General features: G+C 31.0%; 1 protein-coding gene across 7 annotated transcripts; it reads left to right on the forward strand.

Annotated features, from left to right (window-relative positions):
* The first annotated feature begins 1,173 nt into the window (after positions 1-1,173).
* Positions 1,174-22,788, forward strand: LOC127717717 (cytosolic 5'-nucleotidase 3-like). 7 transcript variants are annotated; one of them, XM_052223494.1, is made up of 10 exons: positions 1,187-1,283; positions 5,535-5,633; positions 7,336-7,405; positions 7,746-7,815; positions 10,913-10,956; positions 13,515-13,600; positions 15,255-15,344; positions 17,911-18,073; positions 20,324-20,521; positions 21,499-22,788. In XM_052223494.1, exons 2-10 carry the CDS (start codon positions 5,614-5,616, stop codon positions 21,604-21,606), a joined length of 849 nt encoding a protein of 282 aa, XP_052079454.1. In that variant the 5' UTR covers positions 1,187-1,283; positions 5,535-5,613; the 3' UTR covers positions 21,607-22,788. The 7 variants fall into 7 exon arrangements, with proteins under 7 accessions (XP_052079451.1, XP_052079454.1, XP_052079453.1 ...); XM_052223493.1 differs by lacking the exon at positions 1,187-1,283 and adding an exon at positions 3,379-3,480; XM_052223495.1 differs by lacking the exon at positions 1,187-1,283 and adding an exon at positions 4,173-4,331.
* The last annotated feature ends 318 nt before the right edge of the window (positions 22,789-23,106 follow it).

The raw sequence follows: 23,106 nt of genomic DNA on the forward strand, positions 1-23,106 counted from the left end.
GTTTCGTTTCGCCATGTTTCGTTTCGTTTCGCTCTGTTTCGTTTCTTTTAAGTTTTTCACTTTACAGGGACCCGTATTATACTAGTTAGTATAATCAGAGACATATAATACAATATTTCTCTGGTATAATAGTCCCAGCATTCACCAAATAAAAACTTCGGAATTTGTTATCAAGTTTTGAAATATTTCTATTTTAACTAAATAGTTTGCTAACAAAGGGATTTCTAACATTAACCAATCGGCTTTACAGGTTTTATAGCTAGCTACCTCCCCCCCCCCCCCCCCTAACACAATAGTACGATCATTTGTTGTATCATCATATATATATAAAAAAAAAATATATATATATATATATAGAGTGAGAGACCCATATTCGCCGCATAATTCGTTCATTTCCACTTACATCCGACCTACATTCGAATATTTGGAACCTTTTATGAAGGTTTCAGAAATTTAACTATATGAAAAAAATGTTTGAAAAAGAAATCATCTTCAAAACATTGGTTAATTGTTCTAAAAACGAACGCAAACTCAAGAGGAAATCAAGTTGTTCGTGTACCATGGGGGACACATTTTCGCCGCAATGTATGATATGACCATCCTCATTATGAATCCATTATCCTGGTATATTATAGAAACGAATGTTTGCAATTATATGAATTAGCTTGAGAGATCATTCTTATACGATTTTTCTCACAAATATTTACTTTAAGACTGCGCATGATTGCCATATAAATCGTACATAATTGCCAAATTCATTTAAAAACACCTGCGTATTTCTCAATATGTGCGAATAACCTTGGAAATGGGGTAAAGAGGAATATCAACAGTTGTAACATTACAAACAGCCTTTACCATCTATTAAGGCAAGTATTGGGTAAAGGCACACAAATTTTACAGAAAAAAATAGCAAAACGGCGAAAATGTGTCCAAGGCGAATATGCGCCACCCACTCTATATATATATAGATTATGTGTATATTGCATCTCTTTTATTCATAATAAAAACTACTCTACCTTAATATTATCATAAGTTTTGTGATTATTTCTTTATTAATTGTGTGTCTGTATACATAATATATTATTACTAAACCTTTTTCATTTTGTAAAGAAATGTCCGGATTTTGTTATGCGGATTTCAGATTCTTTTCCGAATTTGCTTTTCATATAGATTATATTAAGGGGAGATAAGCAGAAATATAAACCTATCAAATTTTGAATGAGAACATTTTCTTCGGTTAAACGTTACTTCAGGATAATTTCATATTTAAGAACGTTCAGATGGTAAAGTAATGTTAAAATTGGAAGTTTCCAAATTGTATATTTCCGAGAGAAAGTGTGAAAGACAAAACAATTTAACATGATGCTTGATGACAATGATGTCCATGTTACGTATCACTATCAATCATGCACATCAAAATTCAAGGACTAGTCCAAATAATTATTACGTCTTGAAAGGCTATTCTATTTGTTTGCTTTGACGCATTAGGCGTCAAAGCAAACAAAATAAAATAGCCTTTCAAGACTCATAATTATTTGGACTAATCAAGGACGTACATGTATGTAGATCTATACTAAAGAAAAATTATCAGAAACATATAATATAATTAATGATGTATTATATGTCTCTGATATTATGTTAGTAATATATCCTTTCATCATATATTTAGTAATAAATACAGACATTTTGTATATTTGATCTTTACGTTAGTCTATCATCTATCCTGTATCGCATGGCTAAACCTGTATCGCACCCCTTTCTGAACATCTCAAGACTGTTTTTGGAACTCCTGAGTTATCCCCTTGAAATTTCAGAAGACGACAATGTCGGACATCTAAACCCTCTTGCCATAGGAGGAACACATTTTCCCATATATTTAATTTATGCAAGCACTTGTTCATTACCGCATCTCTTTCAAATGAAACACTGAAGAATATAGAGTAAAATCTTTTTCTTCAATGGGTCTCCAATGTTTTACAAGCTCTTGTACAATCTAGAAATGTAGCACCTATACAATGTAACATATTTGAAACCCAAATATATGATGTGCAATGATCTACATGATACATGTGATATATACATGTATATATAACAACTCAATTTTCAAACAGTAACAGACTTTCTGTAGAGATTTTTTCAAATCGAAATAGGTTAACAGATGATTGATATTCATTTTCTTAAGGTCAATTTCTATCCAATGCTGCTGACATATTATCTGTTAGTGACCTCTTATGTCTTGCTTGTGCTGGGGGTTGTGTCATTGATGTTTAAACCATCTCCAGTCATACATGTACCAGTTATTAATATTAAAATTCAGTTGACAATTGTTGATAATTAACTATATTTATTTCCAATAATTATATAATGCAATACCAATACTGATCAATAAACTTTAAGGTCATGTTTTGCTGTTTTTGTAATGTTTAAAGGCGTTTCAGAAATGCACAAAAAGAAACGGATTTACACAAAATCTTAAGGGTGAAACCATACGTAATGTCCATTTTCACTGAATCAGTACACAATTTTATTTAGAGGCCAGCTGAGGACCACCTCAGGGTGCGAGATTTTCTCGCTGCGTTGAAGACCAATTGGTGGCCTTCGGCTAATATCTGCTCTTTGGTCAGGTTGTTGTCTCTTTGACATATTCCCCATTTCCATTCTCAATTTTATAAAGAAGATTTTATGAAATTAAAGTATGTCATGAATTTGTTCACACAATATTATCCGATTATTGCTTTTATGAGTTTACCATAGTGAAGCCAAAAGTCTTACACGTCTTAGATGCGCGGATACACCAGACTGCACCTTACATCAACAAAATTAATATATGTTTCAAATAATACTATATTAATGAACTTCAGCATTGTTTACAAAGTATATTTTGACACATCATTTTGTCATGATATTAAAGTAAAAATTTATTTAAATGTTGTATGTTCAGCATATTGACAAACATTTGAACATAAGCTCTGTTTGTTTTTTTTAATTTAGCAACAATGCATATATATACATGTACATGTATGTATAGGAACCTTTTTGTTTTTTAGCCTCCATGAATATCACCTTAATTTAAGAGTCAATAAAACCACATATTTACTTCATAAAAAACAGTAATTGTATATCATTTTAACATGTTGTACACATTCTTATATCCTACATGATAGTGTTAATTAATAACATTACACCATCATGACCATTTTTAATATCTTGATTTGTATTGGTATTCAGACAAAGAATACTTGATTATGTAATGAGATTATTTACATGTACATGTAACTCATTAATATTACAACTTGGTATTATATAGTATTATTACCCTTTAAATCCTAAATGGTATCCACCAAATCAATAACAGATTATCTTATTTAACAATACGAGGGTTAGCAGTTTACCCAGAAGTTTATTAATACATTTACTTATAGATTGTTGGGCTTAGAAAGCAGGATATCAAATTCAGTTACTATGACTATTGAAAAAATGGTATGTCATTTATGTATCTTAAGTTTTTTAAAATTTTTGCATCGATTACCTACATGACCTATAAAATATACCTAATCTGATATCTGTAAACAGCTTTGGAGCTTTATTGACAAAAAAGGGACTTTTACATGTATGCAATTTTGTATGAAATGGTTGTGATCAGTTTTGATCTGCAACTAACCAAATTTACTCAGTGGTTTTAATATCATATTTATAATCAAATAATGAAATTTGTAAAAATTTGCCTCAAGTATAAGTAGTGATGATAGTGTTGATTTGAAACATTACTACTAGTTTAGTAAAAGTCTGCTTTTGACTTGCAGATTAAAGGATATTGAGTTAATGCTGAAAAAATTGAATGAAATGGTGTTTTGTACATGTGAATCTTATGCTCCCTTGTATCTTAAGTTACTATTCATTCTATGAGGCTCCAGCAGGGTTAACCCCCTAGGTCTTAAGGTTACATTTGAAAATTTCCTCAGGTCATCAGGTCTTAAAGATCACAGGTTTTTTAAATGAGATATCAGGTCACATGTCAGATATGAAGATGGTGGAGCCAGATCTATTCTATTTTATCACATGTTTATTGATTGTTGTATTTTCTGAAAATTTTGTTTCCTTTAAACTGAAAGTAGAACTGAAACTAGATTGTTTAAATGTTAACAAAACATTTCTACCATATAAATTTGATATGCACAAAAAAAATTAGGACTTGATACTTCACTTGTTTATTGACTTACTTTGCCTAGGAGGAATTAAGTACGTTTCTCATATCTTTTGTATGCTTGTGATTGAAATTTATCAGTCTTGATAAGTAAATTTTGAGGATTAACAGGGAAACCCTAAGTATGGTAAGATATTTCAATACTGCGAAATTGAATTATTGTTGTAGCATCGATCGTATTAACATGAGTTTAGTCTTGCCTGCGACAAAAAACTTTTCAGAAATACACGAATGATGTAGGTCTATGTAAATTCTCCATAGTTTGTCATCAACACCAAGTGTTACATTTTCTGAGTGCTTTCAGACCTGTTCGATATTTTACATTGTTTGAATGTTGAGTTTTATTTTTTGGTAGACATATTGATGAAGAAGACTACAAATACTTATGATGAATAATTGATATTTGGCACAGTTACATCGATCTACATTAAAATATGTGTCTGAATAGTATGCCGATCATTCGTCTCCTTCATGCTGTATGGCTGTAGACTGAAGTCACTAGATTTTTTGTCTTGGTCAAATGTTAAGTTTCCTGCTTAAATGTATTTATGTTTGCACCTGTCCTAAGTCAGGAATCTGATGTACAGTAGTTGTCATCTGTTTATTTAGTTCATACGTGTTTCTCGTTTCTCGTTTTTATAAAGATTAGACCGTTGGTTTTTCCGTTTGTATGGTTTTACACTAGTAATTTTTTGGGGCCCTTTATAGCTTGCTGTTCGGTGTGAGCCAATGCTCTGTAATGAAGACCGTACTTTGACCTATAATGGTTTACTTTTATAAATTGTTACTTGGATGGAGAGTTGTCTCATTGGCACTCATACCACATTTTCCTATATCTATTTACAAGGACGTTATCATGATAGTTTTTGATATACAGTGTTCTGTTTCATGCATTAGAATACAAGTTTGAATCAGAATATAAGAAATTGCTCCTATAGTCAAGCTGCAGTGAATTTGGCAGTTCATCAAATTCCTGATCTTCACAGACACTGTCTTTGACAGAACTTGAATTTCTTACACATTTTTAATGTCTGATGGGAAATTTTTATACTTCTAATTTTATTGTTTTAAGTTGAACTTCCGAAGCAGCACAGCCTTGGTGGAAGAAGTTCCTCTAGCCTGTCAACACTGAGGGTGTGTCTACTAAGATCTTAATTAAAAAAGTCAAGAGGGCTGAAAGTGGCATACAACACCAATACTCAATCAATCAATCTGAAGCATCCATTACACATTACACCTGTTATAACATTACACGACACATATCGTTATATGACACATGTACAATACATGTTGTTAAAGGACACGTGACATTTTTTTTTATATTTTACAGATGGAATTTCTTAACCAGCCAAATGTACACATTGGTGATCCAGACCATGTTAAGCATGTTATAGAACAGTTGATTCAGTATGGCCCAGACAAATTACAGGTTGGATTATCACGACTATCTTATAAGTTATTTAGATGAGAGAAAAAACTGTAAAAAAAACATGACAGTCATGGAAAAAAATGCTTGCTATTGTTTGTTTAACAAAAGCAAAGCATCAGAATTACAAAATAAGAAGATGTGGTATGACTTGCAAATGAGACAACTCTCCACCAGAAATCAAATGACGCTATGAGCAAAACCCATACTGCATAGTAACCTTTAAAAGGCCCCAAAATAACAAATGTAAAACAATTCAAATGAAAAAAACTAAAGGCCTGATTTATGTACAAAACAATAAATGAAAAACAAATGTGATATAGAGCAACAGATGACAACCACTGAATTACAGGCTCCTGACTTGGGACAAGAACATGTGGCGGGGTTTAACAGGCTCCTGACTTGGGACAAGAACATGTAGCGGGGTTTAACAGGCTCCTGACTTGGGACAGGAACATGTAGTGGGGTTTAACAGGCTCCTGACTTGGGACAAGAACATGTGGCGGGGTTTAACATGTTTGTATTATATATACATGATATATTTGTTCTTCATCAAACCTTTATTCATATACATGATATATGACAACCAAAATTGTATAAATATGTTCAGCAAAAAAAAATGCATCATTATTCATAGGAATTTTATATTGAGCTTTAAAGACTGGATTCCTTTAAAAAAAAAAGAAAGGGGGAAGATACCATGGTGACATTCAGAACTCATATAACATGTATAACTGACAATACTTTACAAAAAAAAAACAAAAAGCAATGAAAGACAAATCTGCAAAACACCACATAGAGGTCTTGTAAAGATTGAGCAACAGGCTAGAAACCTTACCCCCCACCACCAAAAAAAAAAAAAGGTTTCTCTTAGTCAATTAATGCTTTCTTGAATCCTTTGAATCATATGGCATTTCCATATTTACAAGATTGATTTTGTTCTTGTCAATTGTAACAAATAACTTTTTGTTATTCTAGAGTTCTGAAACTTGATTATGAAATTATGATCATTTTTTGAGATTTTAAAAAGAATTTCACATTTGTTTTCTCTGGAGCTTGTGACATAATTAGTGATGCAAGTAATGTTCAATTTGAGAAAAAAGTAAAATAACAAAAATACCAAACTCCAATGAAAATTCAAAACAGAAAGTCCCATATCAAATGGAAAAATCAAAAGCTCAAACACATCAAACAAATGGACAACAGCTGTTTTATTCCTGACTTGGTACAGGCATTTCCTTATGTAGAAAATGGTGGGGAAAAAAAGAAAAAGGGTTACTGTTTAATTTTTGAAGGACAGACTTTTTATTAGCTTTTAGTTTTTGTATTGTACAGCTGTTTACTTTTCAGTGTAAAATAACAATAAAACAATGGATTTAACAAAAAATACATTGATTATAAATACATAAAGAGCTTAAATTGCAGCCAAGTGATAATAAGGTAGTATAAAAAACAATAAAACAATGGATTCAACAAAAACACATGGATAATACATAAAGAGCTTGAATGGCGGCTTGATAAAGTGGTAGTATAAAAACACTAAAACATTTGATTTATCACAAAACACACGGATTATTCACAAAATACACGGATTATTCACAAAAAAACTTGCTAAATTATGTGTTAGTGTTGTAAATATTAATTAATTAATGATTTTATAAATTTTCATTATTTTCATGTTTTTGGATTTGATTTAATTACACAGGTTGTGTGTGATTTTGATTTTACACTTTCAAAATACTATGAAAAAGGGAAGCCCTGCTCAAGTTGTCACAGTAAGTGATTTGATAAACTGTAAAATAGGCCACACCAATCTAATTTTAGTTATTTGGATGATTTTTCAGCTTTTCTGGACTATTATTATGTTTCAGAGTATTATTTGGATGAAAATGATTTTATTTCATGACAGTTTGTATACTTTTGAATGAGACAAGAAAAATTTCTTTCAATATAATCTATCTTTCATACTACTTGAGGAGATGATAAATTCAAAATGGCGGGAAGGGATGAATCATCATTACTTTTTAACCTTTTAGATATCCAAAGAACTGAAAATAAATGGTATGGCCTTTTGAATAAGTAACTTAACATTAAAATGATGTGTTTTTGTTACAGATCGTAGCAGACTTTGATAGAACTTTGACGAAGTACATCCACAAGGGTCATGTCTGTGCTACCTGTCATTGTATGTGATCTATGTGTGAATAGTACCATCAATCAAATGGTGATTTATATCACTGACATGGCGGTCATTGGAAGCTTGGTTAAATAAAATTTTGATGGCAGATCTATAATAATTTTTTCAAATTTATTCAAAACTTTTTTAGAATCTTGTTTTGGTACATATTGTCATTGGAAGCTTGGTTAACGGGGCATTAGCTGTCAAATTCATGTTCATCGGTTTGATTCAAATTATTATATTCAACTTATAACATATACAAAAACGCATATTCAAATAATAAAAAGTCTTAAATAAACAATTTACAATGCATAGATTCGATAGTATGTATCAGCATTTCGTGTGTATTTTAGTCTAAACACCATCTAATTAACCATCGAGGTGACCCTGAAGACTGCAGACGGTCATATAACCCGCTATAAACATAAACATAGATATAAATAGATTGTGAACTCATGCAATTGGATTTTTCTAGGTCTGTTTGATTTCATATTATAGGTTAAAAGAATATGTTGATAATTGTTTTTACCTGTTTAAGAATGAGTTTTCTAGATCAAACAGTCAACCGAATGGTTTACCCTTGTTTCACTTCCAATATTTACATTCTTTTACATTTAATAACTAAATACGCCTAGTTGATCTGTAACCCATCTCTAGCTATAGGAATCAATTAAAGTTCACATGAATACAGGTTCAATGTGGTATAATTATTCACTTGCAAGTTAATAATTCATTATTGATGTTTTTTTGCTTATTTTGACAAAACTGAACCAAACTGGTTGTTAAAAGTGAATTATTATTTCACTATTTCACTTTCATTAATGATTGAACAAAAAAAAATCATGTTTTTATTTTTTTTATATCTCCTAGCTAATGCCCTTTAAATAAAATTTTGATGACAGATCTATAATATTTTTTTTCAAATTTATAAACAACTTTTCTAGAATCTTGTTTTAGTAAATAGAATTTTCATTCAAATCAAAGGAGGGTATACATTTCACATTCCCTTGGTCAATCAGATAATCTCAAGAAAATTATAATACAAATCAAATTATGGCTATTTATGAAACCAAACATGTGCTTCTTGTCAGTGATGTATACCATGCACCTTTTTTACTATCAATTTCGTTTATTTGCAGTGCTTGTCAGAAATCGCTTATGCATATATCTCTTCTTGACCTTTTTTAGCTCACCGGGGCCCGAAGGTCCCCATGTGAGCTTATGCCATCACTTGGCGTCCGTCGTCTGTCGTCGTAAACTATTTCAAAAATCTTCTCCTCTGAAACTACTGGGCCAAATACCTTCAGACTTTAACTAAATGTTCCTTAGGGTATCTAGTTTATAAATTGAATCTGAAGTTTTGATGTATCGACAAACATGGCCTCCATGGCTAAGAATAGAACATAGGGGTCAAATGCAGTTTTTGGCTTATATCTCAAAAACTAAAGCTTTTAGAGCATATCTGACATGGGGTAACATTGTTTAATTGGTCAAGATCTATCAGCTCCGAAATTTTCAGACAAATCGAACAACCCATTGTTGGGTTGCTGCCACCGAATTGGTAGTTTTAACAAAATTTTGCAGTTTTTTGTTATTAATTTGAATATTATTATAGATATATATAAACTGTAAGCAGCAATAATGTTCAGCAAAGTAAGATCTACAAATAAGATAGTATGACCATAATTGTCAATTGACCCCTTAAGGAGTTATTGCCCTTTAAAGACAATTTTACACAATTTGTTCATCAAGTTTGCTAACATTTAAAAATCTTCTCCTCTGAAACTACTGGGCCAATTACCTTCAAACTTTAACTAAATGTTCCTTAGGGTATCTTGTTTATAAATTGTATCCGAAGTTTGTATCCATTGACAAAGATGGCTGCCATGGCTAAAAATAGAACATAAGGGTCAAATGCAGTTTTTGGCTTATATCTCAAAAACTAAATCTTTTAGAGCAAATGTGACAGGAGTAAAATTGTTTAATTGGTCAAGATCTATCGGCCCTGAAATTTTAAGACCAATCGAACAACCCATAGTTGGGTTGCTGCCACCGAATTAGTAGTTTTAACAAAATTTTGCAGTTTTTTGTTATTATTTTGAATATTATTATAGATATATATAAACTGTAAGCAGCAATAATGTTCAGCAAAGTAAGATCTACAAAAAAGATATAAGTTCTATGAAAAAATACTTAGTTTTCTATATTTATAGTATTAGTTAAAAAGTTAAGCATTTACAGTGTATAACTTTTGGGAAATCTAATTTATTTATCCTGGAGTATTAAAATTTAGAAGTGGCTTTTGGCTTGCTTATACTTTTATTCCTTGAATAGCCCTAATTTTTTTGAATGTCACTCATGTAATGACTTTCCTTCCAGTACTGCATGAATTAGCATATAATGCTTTTTTTTATTTATCCTTAGGTTTAGATATGACATAATTTGAGTTTGAGTTTTTCAATTGGCTGTCATTTTGGAGGGATAAATGGTTGATTTTCCTATTTGATTAACCAATTTGAAACATGTTGTCCAAACAGTTTCGATAGAATATCCCTACTAGATCGTAGTGATGATATATTATATTAAAGTTATATAGATTATTTAGTAACTATTTGGTAAGGTATTTTATTCAAGCAAGAAATATTTATATAGTCATGATATCTCTGCTTTTCAAACAACCTGAAAGCTAATAAATTCACTGTTTTATGTACATTTTGTGATACAACAAAATTTAAGATTTAATGTAAAGGTAAAAAATGGCAACTGGTAATTTGGTTCATCCAGGGAATCAATTTATTAGCTGTAAATTTTAGAAATAATTGGGAGCTTTTTATTAATGCGAATAATGCAACTAGCTATATAGGTGATTATCGCAATAATAAGAACTTGTATTCTAATATCTTACACATATATCTGTTTGCAGATTTTCATGAATTAATTGAACGCTCTACTTATCCATTCTTCAAAAATCACAATAATTAATGCAAGCAATAATTTCTGATTTACAGTAATATGATGTTAACAAAACAAATAGACTTGCAAGACAAACAAAATTTGAGGGTATCAGCATAGCATTTAATTATTCATTTTATATCTTTGCCAGATGTGTTAGAGGAAGGATCCTTGCCAGAATTGTACAAGGAGAAGGTTAGTTTATGCAATGTTGGTCCAATAAGGGCTATTCCATTAAAATGTATGTGGGAGGGTAGGAAGGGAAGTTTAATTTTTGAATGTAGGTCATGGGTCTTTGTTCAGTATGCATCTATTACCATTATACAAAATTATCTAAAAAATGGTTCTTGGTTGTAGGGATATTTTGAAAGTCCCTTCCTACCCTCCCACATACATTTCAATGGAATAGCCCTAAAATATTACCTGGTGATGTATACACGATATAGCTCTCACATCTTTTGTCTATGTTTCTAAAATGTAATCAGGGTGGCTGAGTGTTCAAATTAGTGGAATTACTGTATCACTAGCCTGTCAACACTGATGTTTCAGTTCGAATCCGGCTAGTTGCAGGTACATTAGATTCCAATCTTGATTGAATAGGATAGTCAATTTTCCTACAGATGGCTAGTGGTTCCCTTTAGACAACTCAGCTACCTCCACCAATAAAAACTGACCACCACAAAATAGCACAACAGTGCTGAAAGTGGCGTTAAACACCAATCAGTCAATAAAAAGTACTAGTAATCAATGACTACAACATATTATACATTAATAATGAGATGTTGTATGATTGCCAATGAGACAACTATCTACTAAATATGTATGAATTAGATATCACAGTTGTACATACATCAGAAATTATTGAGAGGTTTTTATTAATGTGAATAATGCGTGTAGGCTACTAGTTGAGTATCACAATAATAAGAAATCACCTTTTGATATCCGATACATATATCTGTATGTTACTTTTCCAGAAAATGCAATGTGGAAGTCATTTCACTAATATCATAGGGTTTTGAGTCTTGTTCTCATGAGGTATACTGTTGATCACCAAGAATATGAGTTTGTCACTTGCCAAAGGTTAAAAATTTACTCTGACACTTTGGACTCCTTTCTAACTAGCTTGAGAGGAGAAATATGTATCAAACTATATATATTCTATATTCATTTGTGTATATATATATATATATATATATATATCTATCCAATTATATTCTACTGAGTTCTTTAAATCTTCAAAAATAAATTTTTTATACCAACTCTTGACAATGAATTTCAGAATTTTTGCTTTAGTTGTCCATTTGGTCTAATGTTAAAAATTTATTTACAAGATAAAGTTAACGGAGTGAATGCAATTGACTGTAAGTAATCTAAAAAAGATCATAATGGGGACGTTAAATCTGATGCCTCGTGAACAGAGTGTGCCCCGCTCCTTGCATTTTAAGAACCCTTGCAACAACTCTTTGAGGGGTCAGTAGGTGACCTGTTGCAAGGCTAAATTTCTGTCCCTTTTCAATACTGTAAATTCAGAAATTATTGCGTGCATTTATTATTGCAATTTTGTCATTTTAGACGAAAATGCGATTTGATTTTTTGCGGTATCGCGAAAAATCATGTTTAATTCATATTAAAAAATTTAAAATGCGAGTTTAAATTATTGTGATTATAACCATGTCGCATTTTTCGCAATAATAAAAACATCGCAATAATTTCTGAATTTACAGTATTACCTCATTATCCCTTGGCAGTCCAAATTTTCCTGACCTTCATTCTGGACGTCCTCTTTTACAGGACCTTCCTGTTGTATTTATTGTTAATTTGTTCTAGTCCTGAACATGCATGAAATATTTGCCACTGAACTTTTAAGCAACCAACCAACAATCAATCAATCAAAAGAAGATAATTTGAATATGAAAGGAGATCATCATGACCAATTCAATGGTCTTCCATTTGTACTTGATTGCATGGTACTGCTAAGAACAATTGAATGGTTATGGTAATAAATTGTACCTTCCTCTATAGCTAGGTTGGATAGTGATATACCAGTACATATTTACTATAGAAACTAAACTTTCTTTTATTTTTTATCGACAAAAATATCTGACAAAAGTAGTCAGAGTTTGTATATCAATTACAAAATTATGAGATATAAATTCTGCTAAAACCTGTAAAATTTGGATTTTTGATAGTGTATTTTAAGGATGTTCGCTCATCTTGTTTTTGATTTTTTGCCAGATATTCGGAATCTGCTGGTTTTATCCATGTAGTGCAATTAAAAATTTTGCCCACTAACCCCTGCTTTTTTTTCCATAATTTGATTACATATAGTTTAAAATGTCATCTTTGAATATCTTATAAAATCCTTGTTATTTTTTCATTGTTTTTGAAAGAAAAAAGGTGCCATGTTAAATGTATGAAAAATCTAGAGAGAATTATTTCCCGCCAAATTTTCAGTGGCTTATATATCTTGAAAACAAGCACAGGGACCCTTAATTTTTTCCGCTTTTTTTGTTACTTTATTTTAATATATACTATCAATTTATAAATGTCTTTTAAAAAGCTTGTTATTTTGAAAAAGAGTAGCGAACATACATAAGTATCAGTGTTTATTTTGTTTATTTTGTTATATGCTTTGTATAATTTCTACTTACTGTTGTCGATATTCTTTAATATTTCATTTACTGCATGCTATTTCTGTATATTTATCACTGTGGCAGTAACATCAACAAATAGTTTTTTTTTACATTTCATAGGCAAGAACTCTCAGAGATACATACTTTCCCATAGAAACCAATCCTAAATTATCAGTGGAGGAGAAAATTCCTAAGATGATTGAATGGTAAGGATTTAAGTTTGGTTTGTTATATACTGTAAATTCAGAAATCGTGTTGTGCATTTATTATTACCATTTTGACATGACCAACAACAATTTTAGTTTAATTATTGTGATTTTAGAAAAAGCTTCATATATTTGTATCAGATATCAGAATGGAAGTTATTATTATTCAGTACTCATCAAGGTGCATTATTAGTATTAGTTAATAAAAATTCACCAATAATTTCAGAATTTACAGTATCTATAGAAAGGTAAAATGGAATTGTAATATGGTTGCCAAATAAGAAATAATTTGTTTATGTCATGCTCTATGCTCATTTTGACATGTAGGTGCAATGTATTGGTCTATATCTTTATATGAATCATCAGAAAGTGAATTATTGACAAATATATTTCCTACCCAAGTACAAATGCACACAAGAGCATGACATGAAAGAATAGTTTTGATTCTAATAGGAAAATTTTAATATTAGTTCGGAGCAGACTTTTGAATAAAATTGAGAATGGAAATGGGGAATGTGTCAAAGAGACAACAACCCGACCATAGAACAGACAACAGCAGAAGGTCACCAACAGGTCTTCAATGCAGCGAGAAATTCCAGCACCCGGAGGTGTCCTTCAGCTGGCCCCTAAACAAAAATATATACTAGTTCAGTGATAATGAACGCCATACTAAACTCCAAATTGTACACAAGAAACTAAAATTAAAAATAATACAAGACTGACAAAGGCTAGAGGCTCCTGACTTAGGACAGGCGCAAAAATGCGGCGGGGTTAAACATGTTTATGAGATCTCAACCCTCCCCCTATACCTCTAGCCAATGTAGAAAAGTAAACGCATAACAATACGCACATTAAAATTCAGTTCAAGAGAAGTCCGAGTCTGATGTTAGAAGATGTAACCAAAGAAAATAAACAAAATGACAATAATACACAAATAACAACAGACTACTAGCAGTTAACATGTTCATACTGGTACGAAGCAATATTGATTTGATGAAGCTAAACTATTATGTAAACATCACCTATTTCAGGACTTTACATATCAAGGTACTTTTAGACTTACTTGTTAAATATTTTATTGAATTTCATACTGAAGAACTTCCACAAAAATGTCCATTTAGATGTTGGCATTACAATTGATGTTGAAATCCTATTGTGATGCTAAATATATGTACCCTATGTTGTTTTTTTTTCAAATTAGAACATGACTTTGTTTAATATGTAATAAAAGAAAATTGTAATATTGAAAATGACTATATAATCTGTTTTTTTTTTTTTTTTAAGAATTAGCAGTTACCATAGGATTTTATTGATAGTGATAAAAACTGATTTTAATGAAAGACATTATTTAGCCCTAGACGATCTCTTAAATATTTTTTAATCTTTTGAAATTCATATTAAAAGTTTCTGCCATTTGATTAAAAGGTCAATTAAGCCATTTTTGTGCAAAAAATATTGATTATGATATCTCTTATATGTTATTGCTTTATCAATGTCATAGTTAACAAATAAAACCAAAAGTGTCCATTTGGTATACAATTTTTGATACAATTAAAAATTAGCAGCAGTCTTCCCTTAAAAGGTTATTTTATTATTGTAAATGTAGTTCTATTTCAATTTGATCTCAAAGTTTCTTCTTAACATTTTGTTTCAGGTGGACAAAATCCCATGGTTTGCTAGAAACATGTGAAATATCCAGAGATTCTATACAGCACTGTGTATCCTCATCTACTGCTAAACTTAGGTAAAACTTATTAAACAAAGAGTTGAAAAAAGGGAGCAGTGTATATGTACAGTTAAACAGGAAATAAGTTGAACATAAAATTAAAACAATAGTTTACACATCGCTTTTTAACCAATATTCTTGAAACAGAGTGAATAAGCATGAAAAAAATGCTTTGCACAAAATTAATCCTTTATCACCAACTAAACTACAGCTACAGAACCTACTATACCTTTACAGTGATCTTTTGATGAATAAGGAGCATAAATTGTAGGATTTGTCCAAAGCAGGGTCAAACTGGACTCTTTTTGTTACTTGCTGTTTCAAAGCCCTATCAATATTAACAAATTGATTTTTAGCTCACATGGCCCAGGGTCTCAAGTGAGCTTTTCTCATCACTTGGTGTCCGTCGTCTGTCGTCCTTCGTCTATTGTCATTAACTTTTATAAAAATCTTCTCTGAAACTGCTGGACCAAATTTTACCAAACTTGGCCACAATCATCATTGGGGTATCTAGTATAAAAAATGTGTACGATGACCCTGCCCCCAAAAACCAAGATGGCTGACATGGCTGAAAAAAGAACATAGGGGTAAAATGCAAGTTTTGTCTATTATTTTGAAACTGTTATAAAAAGAGAAATTCTGACCTAGGCAAAAATGATCAGAATGTTGAGCTCTACTAATTATTCATTGACGTCAAAACTGTCAAACGACTTCTTTTAGAAGTTATTGCCCTTAAATGACAACGTTTACCATTTTTTTTTCATTTTTGCCTATTATCTTGAAAACTGTAGAGAGAAACTTTAAATTTCAAAAATGATCAGCAAGACAAATTCCACAAATAAGCCTGATGGTCAAAATCATTAGTTGACTCCTTATAAGAGTTATTGCCCTTTGATGGCTCTTTTTATTAATTTATTGCGTTTTTGCCTTATTCTTAAAAATTAATATAGAAACTTAAATAAGCAAATATGGTCAGCAAGACAAGATCTACAATTAAGACAAATGGAGGAAATAGTCGGACAACTCTTTATTGGAGTTATTGCCCTTTAATGACGACTTTTACCATATTTTTTTTTGCGTTTTGCCTGATATGATTAAAATTATAATAGATATATAGACACTTTAAATCACAAAAATGATCAGCAAGGCAAGATCTACTAACAAGTCAAATTTTGCTGATATAGTTAGTAGACTGTCACTCTTTATAGGAGTGATTGCCCTTAAATGAGGATTTTTTTTGTGTTTTGAGCGAAAACTTAAGAAGATAGAGAGAAAATAAACAGACTAAATGATCAGCAGTACAAGATCAACAAAACAGGGATTTTTGTCATGAATTCTATTGAAGTCTACAATGTTGGATAGTGTCCTTTTTTGAATATGCACATAGACCAAGGTGAGCGACACAGGCTCTTTAGAGCCTCTAGTTTGAGGTTATCTCCCTTTGTATTTAACCTTATGTCAATTATAATAATTTTATGGATGGTGTAATTATATTTAAAATGATTTTACAGTATGCCCAGTGTATCATGCACTTGTCATGCTTGTGGTGCAGCTTTTGTTTAATATGACCAATAATGCTTTGTAATGGTCCTGAGTAAGCCTGATGAAAGTTTACAGGAAATTCAGAATTTTTTTAAAAAGAATGACAAAAATGTTGCTTCTATGAATCTTTTTTTTACATCTTTGAAATAATTACAGTAATGATTACAAATTTTAATATAAAAGGAATATATTTAATTGTTTTGTGTTACAAATTATAAATTACTTCTAGTCTCAATTAAATCACATGTTTTCATCTATTTATACCAGTCTACCTTGAAGATAGATAATAGTCCCAACAAACCAATCCTTGACACAGAAATGTGTTTCTGGAAGGCAATTAGTGTTTCAGGAGGATAAGTTTTTGTACTTCATGGGAAAAATAACCAGATGTCTGAGGAAAAATGTTTATGCTAGTAAAATCTGTATGAATGGACACCCCTGTAAATGATATTTAAAAAAGAAATTTTATATAAATTATTTTATAAAGAACCTCATTTTATAAATAACTGGTATAGGTAATTTTGAAAAATTGTTTGTTCAAGCAAGCCCCTGACTGTTTATTAAAGTCCTCATGCTCTATGATATTTCCACAATAAAAATTTGCTGCTATATAGATGGAAAATGCAGAATTAAGAAAGAAGTGTCAATCAATATTATGTTCTTAAAACTATCTAACCTGTATATAAAGATCACCCTCTGAACTAAAGAAAAAGTACCTTTTTCACTGAATTAGTACACATTATTGTTTAGGAGCCAGCTGAAGCTCACCTCTGGGTGCGGGATTTTCTCACTGTATTGAAGACCCATTGGTGGCCTTGGGCTGTTTGCTTTGGTCGGGTTGTTGTCTCTTTGACACATTCTCCGTTTCCATTCTCAATTCACTTATAAGATAGGAGACTTTTGAATTAAAGTTCAAAGTACATAGCTACATAGCTATTACTAAACAGGACATGAAGAGGGTGACCTAACATGACAGGTTTTTGCTTAATAAGAGCTGGTCTTTATAGCAAGTTTAACTGTATTTAATGTTTTCTATAAACAGAGACGGATGTTCTTGGTTTTTCGATGAGCTAAAGAAGTATGAGGTACCAGTGTTGATATTTTCAGCAGGGATTGGTGACATTATTGAGGAAGTTATAAAACAACAATCAACCATGCATGACAATATGCACATTGTATCAAATTATATGAAGTTTAATGAAAAGGTCAGTAAAATAATTATAGAATAACTAATCGAAGAATTCAAACATAGAAAAATAATTTTAGAGTGACAGAACAACACGTTAAGTCATGAATGCACATAGCGCATCGAGTTAATTATCATTGGTGTTCAGTCACGAATGCACATAGCGCATGAGTTAATTATCAGTGGTGTTCGGTCACGAATGCACATAGTGCATCGAGTTAATTATCAGTGGTGTTCGGTCACGAATGCACATAGCGAATCGAGTTAATTATCAGTGGTGTTCGGTCATGAATGCACATAGCGCATCGAGTTAATTACCAGTGGTGTTTCGGTCACGAATGCACATAGCGCATCAAGTTAATTATCTGTGGTGTTCGGTCACAAGTTTAATATTTTAATTCTTTGATTAATTATTCTTTTTATTACAATGACTATGGGCTTTTTAATGGGAATGAATTAGAAAATGCAATGAACTCAATTTTTTTCTACGATTTCACAATTAGCTTTGATCTAACTTCATCGACAACGTCTTGACAACACATATTGTTGTATGACGTCAGAGGAGTGAAATTATCGGGTTTATTTCACATGTGAAATTATAGGTTTTTATTTCATTGGGAAATCATGGTAATTCATTGCAACCAATGTAATAATTATTATTTCTTAGTAATAGATGTGTGTCAAAGAAAAATGAAAATGCTGCTAGATGTATTGTTTTTTGTGTTGTTAAGTTGCTGTCTAATTGTTCTCCGTTTGAATATACCTATCATTAAAAGTCTACCAACAATAGATGTATATTGGATAACAATTTTTATTTTCCTGGAAATTCACAGAAAACAGGTCAATTTGAACTGGTTTTTAGGACCTGAAAAAATACAGTGAATACATTTATAAAAAAGGTCTTATAACATGTTTGATATAATAAATTACATCTACAGCTAGAATATTGAGTTTGATGAACCCTCCACTCTATGTTTCCTAGGCCCAAACCAAATGTGGTTTACGTCTGGATTGATTTTTGGCATAATTGGGATATAAATGTAATGTTTAAGAAGGGTCAGCAGTTCCTGTTCAGCAGTCAACATTGTATTATAATCTTAATCACTATAAAAACAAATAACTATTTCAACAAAGAAATACAAAAAGACATATGAACACTCTATAGACAAAGTACATAAGCAAAAAATGATAGACAAGAATACAAAAATGACCATAGCACAATAACACAACAGATTTATATATGTCTCTTTTCTAAACCTTAGAATCACAAAATTTAAAACATGTAAAAACCATTGGTACATGTAAATTATCTAAAACTTGACCGAATGTGAACATTTTAAATGAAATTAGGTTTTTCCATGCCTGTACGACAGATAAGACTTTCACAGGTTGACAACACAGACATTAAAAAATAAAAGAGCAAATAACACAACATTGAAAGCATAAACATTATGAGGCCTTTTTCATCAAAACTAGGGGTTAATGTAGGTGTTCCAGAAGGATGTGTAGTTTCTGGCCAACTGGTAGCAATCGTGATGCTACTCATTGCAAGTAGAAATTTGGTGATTAGTCGTATTTATTTATTTATTTATTTATGTTGATGTTACCACAATCGAGGAAAAAGAAAGCATTGTGGCAAGGAGAAGTGGAACATATCCATTATCATGTGTGACTCGGGTGGTACTTAACAGCCAAACAAATTCTAATGGTGTCCTGAAAAGTTCGAAAGTTTCCATTTATGGGATCTTTGATTAAATTGTCTTGCAAGCAGCATCCATGTATCATGGAAACGCAATCTCTGGAATATTGTATGAACTGCAAAGTGCAATTCGATAGAAGAAATAAATATCAGCAAACCTTGTCTTAGTTTTGTTCATTTTCACTTTTTGGCGGCCATTTTGAAATCTTACGCCATTTTGAATAAAATGTAAAAAGTCTAATAGAACATCATGACTTACTAGAAATGTTGGATTACATTTTATATGTTTTTAAAAGATTTAGTTTGAATAGTTTATGCTTTAATTTATACATAGTTGTGAAATTTAAACTCATTGGTAGACATCTTGAAAATGGCCACCATATTGGATTTTGGGTCCATAGCTTAAATTGACTACCAAATATATATCTACAATTGTGCAAAGTTTCATGCTTTTATCATCAAACCCACAATTCTTCTAAAAATATGCACGTATCAGCTGGACTATGTAAACAATAGTTGGCTTATTGCAGGATAAACTAAATAATTGTATTTTTAATTTCTATTTTTTAGGGTCAAATGACTGGATTCCAGAATGCCATTATACATGTTTACAACAAGAACGAGAATGCTATCCACGATTCTGCTTATTTCCAGAATATAGAACATAAAACTAGTATGATTTTAATGGGTGATTCCCTAGGAGATCTACACATGGCTGATGGTGCAGAGGTCGATCATAAACTAAAAATAGGATTTCTTAATACAAGGGTATGTGGCTCTGAAGTGAATATTAAACTTTTTTGTTGATTAAGCTCAATTTCATGGACAGTGTTTGACCACTTGGATTTATATGTTAATAAAAAAAAATAAAAAAAATAGGAATTCCAAATATAAGAACTATTTATAGATTATAAAACTATTGAAAAATTCTTAAAAAAACAAAGTTAGATCAAGCTGATTGATATTAACAGCATGCATTAAGGGAGGATTACTTGATAAAAATGAAAGTTAGAAAACTAATTTTAAATTTAAAACAGGGTTTCTTAAAGTAGGACTTGTGTTGATATTAATTTTCTAACTAAAAATATTTTTTTTGAGAGGCATTAAATGTGATCAACATGATACAAATTTTTATTTATACCAATATACATCGTAAAAGAACAGCTCAGATTTTCAGATACTAAGGAATGTGTTACAATTTGTAATATGACATTCTTCTTCTGTTTTGCAATCAAACTCATCATGCTCATGTTCTAATTTCAACAAAACATTGGGAACATATACATGAAGTGTTTTATAGGTCAACTTTGACTTTGATAGAAAAAAGTTCTGAATTTTCCTATTTAAATGATAATTCTAAAATGACGTTCTTTGAATGCTTTGAGTACACAAAAAAATATGAATTTATTGTATGTCAGCTGACTGGCAACGTCATGATTTGTTTATTCTTTATATGAATGAGTTATCGGAGGGCTTGATTTATTTTAGATATAATGCCTACCTATGTTAAAATATTACATGAAAGAATTACTTCTTAATCATAAATTTACTTAATCATGAAGAAATCTTACTAAAATATAATTATACCCCTGCTTTAAAAAAGGGGGGGTATACTGTTTTACCTCTTGTCTGCCCTCCGTCAGTCCTTCTGTCCATCCATTCGTCAGTCCGTCCGTCCGTCTGTCCCATGAATATTTATCATCAGTGAGCAGTAGCTCGCAGTTTCACTTGTTTTTCTGTTTTAGGTAGAAGAAAGCCTGGAGCTATACAAGAAGAAGTATGACATTGTATTAGTTGAAGATGAAACACTAGACGTCCCAAATAATTTATTACGTAGCATTCTAGAAAGATGATGAAAATTGTTTAATAGGTTGTTTTAAAGTTGTTATTTATCTATACAGCTGATTCAAATGCCCTATGCAATTTTTTACTGCTTTTGAAATTGTTGAGTGTTGTCAACTTTTTGCAAAGATCTCCACATTGATAGACTTTATAAGAGATATTTCAGAAGTGAAATAACTCTGTTGTACTTATTTTTTTTTTATTTTAGAAGGTTTAGGAGGAGCATAGAAATAGTCTCTTAATATTCCTAGAGTGTTTATGAATAGTTATTAGCAAAATTTAGACATTTGAGGGGATATACGAGGGCAAAGGGAGTATAGATATTTGAGGGGCTATACCTGACTAAAGGGAGATTACTTTTTAAATAAGTGTAGAATTTGTAATATCTTGGTTATACAATGCTTTCTTATGCAGTCAAGAGAACATATTTTTAAAATAATCTTTGTAACCAAGAACCTTAGAATGTATTCATGAAAATGGGTGACACAAACATCTATAGAGTTTTGTCCCTTTATCTAATTTTATCCCTTAGATAAGGTCTTATACTGTGTCGACACTTTTCTGTTTAAGATAGCCATGCCATAAATGTCTACGTGACTTGAGAAATTTTTTACTTCCTGATGAAGGTAACTCCAGAGATGTATTAAATTTATAAAGTATTATTCTAAAATTTCGACATGTTATCAGGTCATAGTAACCTTTACAAGTGACCTTTCTGCAAAAAGTGTCCAGATTATATTAATCTGTACATTAATCAATAAAATTAACATAATTTTTAAAGGCTTGAATAAGTTAACTATTTTTGAATTTTCAAGAGATAAAGATATGATAACAGAAAATCAGTTTGGTGTTCAATTATATTTTAATAGACAAAGATATGTTCATAATAAAAGAAAATCTGTTTGATGTATGTAAGGCAATCTTGAATTATATTTTTAATTGAATACTGGCAAAGAGATGTTAATATGTATCAAGCAAGCCGTCTTGATGTTAAATTGATAGTTTGATTGCAGACAATTCAAAGGCTGTGAAATTTACTTATTTAAGATTAATTTTGAAAGGTATAATTTCTTACCAAGTTTTATTTATTCTGAGTTTCAGGATTGAACATCTTTAGTTTATATTTATTTTACTTGTAATTTTTATCCAAATATTAAAAAAGGTTAGTTTTGTATTAAAATTCATAAACATTATTTCTTATTTCGTGCCTTGTTTGTAAATATATGAAATGGAGACATTAGGGAAGATCAGGACCATGGCACAATCTGTGATAGCAGAACCATAGCCCAATGGAGGTAAATGAAGCAAAAGCCTCACGTTTTATATTATCTGGCCCACAGGGCCATTTGAGCTATTGCCATCACTTGTCCTCCGTTGTCTTGGTCGTCCAAAATCATCTTCTTATCTTGTGGTAATTTTTTCAAAAATATTCCAATGAAGACACTTGACTACCATGGCTAAAAATAGAACATAATGGGGAATTGCATTTATTGTCTTATATCTTGAAAAGC

Source organism: Mytilus californianus, unplaced genomic scaffold (assembly GCF_021869535.1).
Source record: "Mytilus californianus isolate M0D057914Y unplaced genomic scaffold, xbMytCali1.0.p SCAF_10, whole genome shotgun sequence".
Taxonomy (NCBI): Eukaryota; Metazoa; Mollusca; class Bivalvia; order Mytilida; family Mytilidae; genus Mytilus; species Mytilus californianus.

Excerpts from the sequence above, each read along its gene's own strand:
- LOC127717717 (XM_052223488.1), top strand. Across the intron at positions 5,634-7,335 it reads ATGGCCCAGACAAATTACAG|GTTGTGTGTGATTTTGATTT; the intron begins GTTGGATTATCA and ends TTAATTACACAG. Across the intron at positions 10,957-13,514 it reads CAGAATTGTACAAGGAGAAG|GCAAGAACTCTCAGAGATAC; the intron begins GTTAGTTTATGC and ends TACATTTCATAG.